At 45.6% G+C, this 5,000-nt stretch overlaps 2 protein-coding genes across 2 annotated transcripts in view; one reads left to right on the forward strand and one right to left on the reverse strand.

The window, feature by feature from the left end:
• Nucleotides 1–3,038, reverse strand: part of LOC123673362 — a 3,311-nt gene extending 273 nt beyond the window's left edge. The window contains exons 1-4 of the mRNA XM_045607848.1: nt 1,567–3,038; nt 1,003–1,460; nt 71–957; nt 1–6 (exon numbers count right to left, since the gene is read on the reverse strand). The exon at nt 1–6 is cut by the window's left edge and continues 273 nt beyond it. Coding sequence (XP_045463804.1) covers nt 1–6; nt 71–957; nt 1,003–1,460; nt 1,567–3,038 — 2,823 coding nt within the window. The remainder of the gene's footprint in view (nt 7–70; nt 958–1,002; nt 1,461–1,566) is intronic.
• Nucleotides 3,039–3,535: 497 nt separating this feature from the next.
• The window catches only part of LOC123673363, a 3,538-nt gene continuing 2,073 nt past the window's right edge, over nt 3,536–5,000 (forward strand). The window contains exons 1-3 of the mRNA XM_045607849.1: nt 3,536–3,636; nt 3,693–4,634; nt 4,712–5,000. The exon at nt 4,712–5,000 is cut by the window's right edge and continues 334 nt beyond it. Coding sequence (XP_045463805.1) covers nt 3,536–3,636; nt 3,693–4,634; nt 4,712–5,000 — 1,332 coding nt within the window. The remainder of the gene's footprint in view (nt 3,637–3,692; nt 4,635–4,711) is intronic.

Genomic DNA, 5,000 nt, shown 5'->3' on the forward strand with positions numbered 1-5,000 from the left:
TATTATCTGTACAGACTTTTCGGTTTTATTCAGTGTCCCAGTACAGCTTAAAGATGTCATTCTCCAGCACATCTCGTGGTTGGTAACTATAAAAACCGTCATTACTTTGCAGTAGACCTGTTTTCGTCGCGATTTCCCTGTGGTACACTCTGGCCATGGCGTTGTGGCGTTCCATATAATCTTTTGGGGCCAGTATAGGGCACGAGGATGTGATGTGCTGAATTGTTTCCAGGGCTCTGGAGCACCGTCTGCATAGGTCGGAGGGTATGTTGCGGCCAGTTATTCTCTTTATATAGGCTCTTGTTGGTACTACCTGGTCCTGGATTGCTATAAGCCTTCCTTCGGTTTCAGGGTGTAGGTATCCTGCTTTCAGGTAAGTTAATGACTCATTTTTTATTATGTTATCAGATTTTAAATTTCCAGGATATCTGCCATGGAGGGCTTTGCTGTGCCACTCCTCCGAAAGCTGTTCCAATGATTGTTCCCTGAGATTCACCGAGGATTTTGCCAGCTGCAAGGCTGAGTACTCATCTGCTTGGCACACGATCTTAAAAAGCGGTAAGTTTCTTGATCTGAAGTAATCTCTCATCTGTGAAACAATTTTGTTGTGTGTTATGAGGATATTTTGGAGCCCTCTGCCACCTTCATGTCTGCTGATGTACAATCTATTCACTGAGGAATGGGGGTGATGTATTCCATACCTAGTGAGGAGCTTTCTGGTTTGGATGTCTATTGCTTGCAGTTCTGCGGCTGTCCAGCGTACTACTCCAAATGAGTAAGTAATGCAGGGTAAGACCCATATATTAATAGCTGTAAATAGTGCCTTCGAATTGAGCTTAGCTTTAAGAAGACTCCTTAGCCTGGCAAAGTATTTAGTCTTGAAATTATCTTTCACTTCAGGCGTTTTTATGTCAAGGGCTTGTTGAATGCCGAGATATTTGTAAGTTTCTTGAGGCCCTAGACATGATATTTTCGACTCGTTTCACAGCTTAATCTTCGAACCCTCGGCAACCCTGCCCCTCTTCACATCCAGGACCGCGCATTTGTCCAGTCCCATCTCCATGCCGATCGTCTGGCTGAAGGATGACACTATTTCCAGTAACCTTCTCATCTCTTCTCTATTGGCTGCAAAGAGTTTGAGATCATCCATGTATAATTGGTGGTTTATTTTGCAGTTTCTGGTCTTGTTGATGATATATCCGTATTTGCTTTTGTTGAGAAGTTTACTTAGGAGATTCAGAGCCAGGCAAAACCAGAGGGGGCTCAAAGTATCTCCCTGGAAAATTCCGCATTTGATGGCTATCTCCTTTGACATGCTGCTTTCACCTCTATTATCGATCAATAATGTGGTACATCGGGCGCTCATGAGATGTTCAAGCAGATTGATCACCTTATCTGATATTCCGTACAATCTCAATGTTTTCAGCAGCCAGGTGTGGGGCACTGAGTCAAACGCTTTCCTATAATCGACCCAGGCTATAGATATATTACGAAGTTTACCCTTCGCCTGCCCGGTGATGATTTGGTCGACTACAAGAAGCTCCTTGCATCCTTTTGCGTCCCTACAGCAGCCATTCTGCTCGCGTGCCAAGATGTTTTCTTTCTTCACATATATATTTTGTGATGGTACCAGTTAGTAGTTTATATATGGTGGGCAGGCATGTTATTGGTCTGAAATTCTTTGGGTCAGATGTTGTGTTTCCCTTTGGCAACATTATGGTGGTGCCCAATGTGAAGAAACCAGGGATGACAGTTGGGTTGGTCAGTGCTCTCTGAAAAAGGGTAGCAAGGGTTTGATGGGTGCTCGGGAAGTGCTTCCACCAATAATTCTGGATCTTGTCCGGTCCGGGTGCCGCCCAGTTGTTTGTTTTTTTTAGCACCTGTTCAATATCCAGTTTGGTGATCTCAATCTCTTCCATGTTGTACCTGGAGCTTTCAGCCTCCGACTCCCTGATCCAACGAGCCGTATCGTCGTGTTGCTTGTTGTTACCCCATATTGCCTGCCAGTAGGTGTACATGTCCTTTGTTTTGGGAGGTTCCTGATCACTATTGTTGTTGTTTTCCAGGTTTCTAAAGAATTGCTTTTGATTTTTATAGTACAGCTGATTATTCTCGTACCTCATTTTACTTTCAGTGTAGCGTTTTATACAGTTACCTAGAGCTTTTATTTTTTGTTTCAGGTGATCATTGAGGGTTTCAAGCTTCATCCGGGAGTCAGAAGCTTTAAGGTTTATACGGACCTCAGAGGCTATCCTACGGACTGCCTTATGGACTTTGTTGGATACGACCTCGGTGTTCAGGTAAGAATGTAGTAATCCGATGTTTTTCCTAATCTTTAATACTTTTCTTTCCAGGCGGGCTCTCCATGGGGGCTGCTCTTTCTTTGGTTTTCTGTGTGGTTCCGTTAGACACTTTCCCATCCCCTCACATACAGTGGCCGCTCCCGTGTATACCAGGTCCACTATATCTCTCAATGTTGTCGCGCTTGAGATGTGAGATTTAATAATTGCATCTACCATCCTCACCTTCTCCAGCATGATGCGCGATCCCTTCATCCTAGGAATCTTCAGCCGAGCTTCAGGATTTATACCACTGTATAGTAGTGTATTTCGGCCGAAGATTCGCTTCATTTTTCTGGTTTGTGGGTCGTCCTGGTCCTCTTTCTGTTGCTCTTCTTGCAGTTCTTCCAGTTGGTTGAGCTCTTGTTCATGCTCTTCTGCTGGTGGCGCTGTCTGTGGCCATATGCTCTGTTCAATCGCTGCTAGTTCGACACTTGAAAGCTTTTCATTTTCAAGCAGGTATCTCACTCGATTAGCCAGCAGATTCGTGTAAAGCTGTTTTCCTGGCTTGATATCATTCCATGTTTCAGTCAGAAGTTGTCTATATGTTCTTTCTGACATCTGCTCTAGGGTCTTCGCTATAAAATGAGCGCGCATAATTAAAACATTTTCGTCCTCAGTCCATCGCGCTCTTCCGTCTCGTTTTGGCTCCTGGACGGGACGAGACTCTATCTCGTCCAAGTCTAGGAATCCTTCCATTTCAAGCCTGGATCTTGCGGTGCCATCTCGGGGGGCTGCGCCGCTCGCACCACAGTCTCCCCCATCGAGCTGTGCCTCTGGACGGCTCCGAGAGGGACCAGCCCGTAGCCCCTCACCGCCCTGTTGAGTTTTACTTCTCGTCATAGGAGCTACTTCTTCTCAGTGCCTTAGGGAGCCAACCTTTGGGCCTGGAGAACTCGGGTATGCGGGGACGTCACCCCCCGAAGGCCGAAGCCACCCCTGCATATTATATTCACCCCCCGAAGGCCGAAGCCACCCCTGCATATTAAATATATATATATATATATATATATATATATATATATATATATATATATATATATATATATATATATATATATATATATATATTTATATATATATATATATATATATAATACGCAGGAGGAGCTTCGGCTTTCGGGGAGTGACGACCACGCGTACCCTAGTCGACCACCGATCTAGGATAGCAACCTGGATCGTGTGTGGAATTAGAAATGCTCTCGCAAGTCATAGTAATACTCAGGGCGGCGGGGAGCTGCGGGCTGGCTCCCTTCGGAACCGTCCAGAGGATCAGCTCGACGGAGGATCAGGTGGGGTGAGCGGCGCCTACCTCCGTTCTGGTACCGTAAGGCAACGTCCTGCTCAAACAAGTGAAGGTGAAGATGGTTTGGCCGTATCTTTGGATCGTCCCACCACTAGCCAACAACAACAAACGCACCAGGACAGGCGTATGCGCTGGACACACGTCGACAACTCGACTGCAATACGCGCACACTTTATAGCTATGAGGATAGTAGGCGGCAGAGGAAAGACCTATATGCGTACTCTGAATGAAATATGGAACAACATGAGACCGGATAGAAGAACATACGCCCAACACATAGCAAACAGAGTGCGTTGGATATTAGACGAAGAAAAACTACCGAGGACTGAACTTAGGATGATAGAAAGAACGTGCTGGCCGGACAGAATTTTGAGAGAAGATAATACCGAGATCCCATCAGTATGCGACCATCATGAAGAACAGGAAACCACAGAGGACAACGAAAATGTGCGGGGAGAAGACACTGACCCTCAGGATCAGATTAGAACAATTTTCAACAGAAACCTGATTAAGTTCAGTGGAATGGATCCAAAAAGCAGACAAAAAATACCACGACTTAAACCAAATAAAAAGCTCATTGAAGACGTTAGAGCAGTAGATAATATTTTGTCTGAACTTTTGAGGAGGGACGACACTTTAATAGAGGTGGTGGAATTGGTCTATACCGGTGCTATTACTGTTGCTGAACTTCAGGGTAAAACAACATCTAACAACCCAGAACGACCCAGTGGCGATCCACCATGGAAGAAGCGCCTAGAAAGAAATATTAATCGACACAGGGGTAAACTGGGTATTATACAAACTTACCTTTCCACGCAGCAGCCGTCCAGAAAAGTCTTGAGGTCCGTGGGGGTGATAGCCAGAGAGTGTAAACTCAGATTCACGGCGGATGACTTCCGTAGTAAGATCAAGGTAACTGCAGATAACCTAAAACAAAAAATAAAGGCCTTAGGATCAAGATTGAGGCGCTATAATGAAAGAACTAAGAGGTACAAGAACAACCGTCTATATTACGCTAACCAAAAGGAATTTTTTCGCAATCTGGAGGGGAAAGTGAACACTGCAGGCCCACCGCCCACACGGGAGGCAATGGAGGGCTTCTGGAAGGGGATATGGAGCACGATGAGGGTGCTGATTGGCTGCGTGAGATTGAGGATCAGTCGAGGGTAGAGATGATGCGAGAAATTCAAATAGATGTGGCGGACGTAGAATGGGTTTTGAAGTCCACGAACAACTGGGCCGCACCGGGTGTTGACAACATCCACAATTTCTGGTGGAAACACTTCAGGTCTGTCCACTCTAGCCTAGCTCGCCTATTCCAACAACTTCTAGAGAAACCTGAGCTGGTCCCAGGC

The sequence above is a fragment of the Harmonia axyridis genome, chromosome 2, assembly GCF_914767665.1.
Source record: "Harmonia axyridis chromosome 2, icHarAxyr1.1, whole genome shotgun sequence".
In the NCBI taxonomy this organism is placed as follows: domain Eukaryota; kingdom Metazoa; phylum Arthropoda; class Insecta; order Coleoptera; family Coccinellidae; genus Harmonia; species Harmonia axyridis.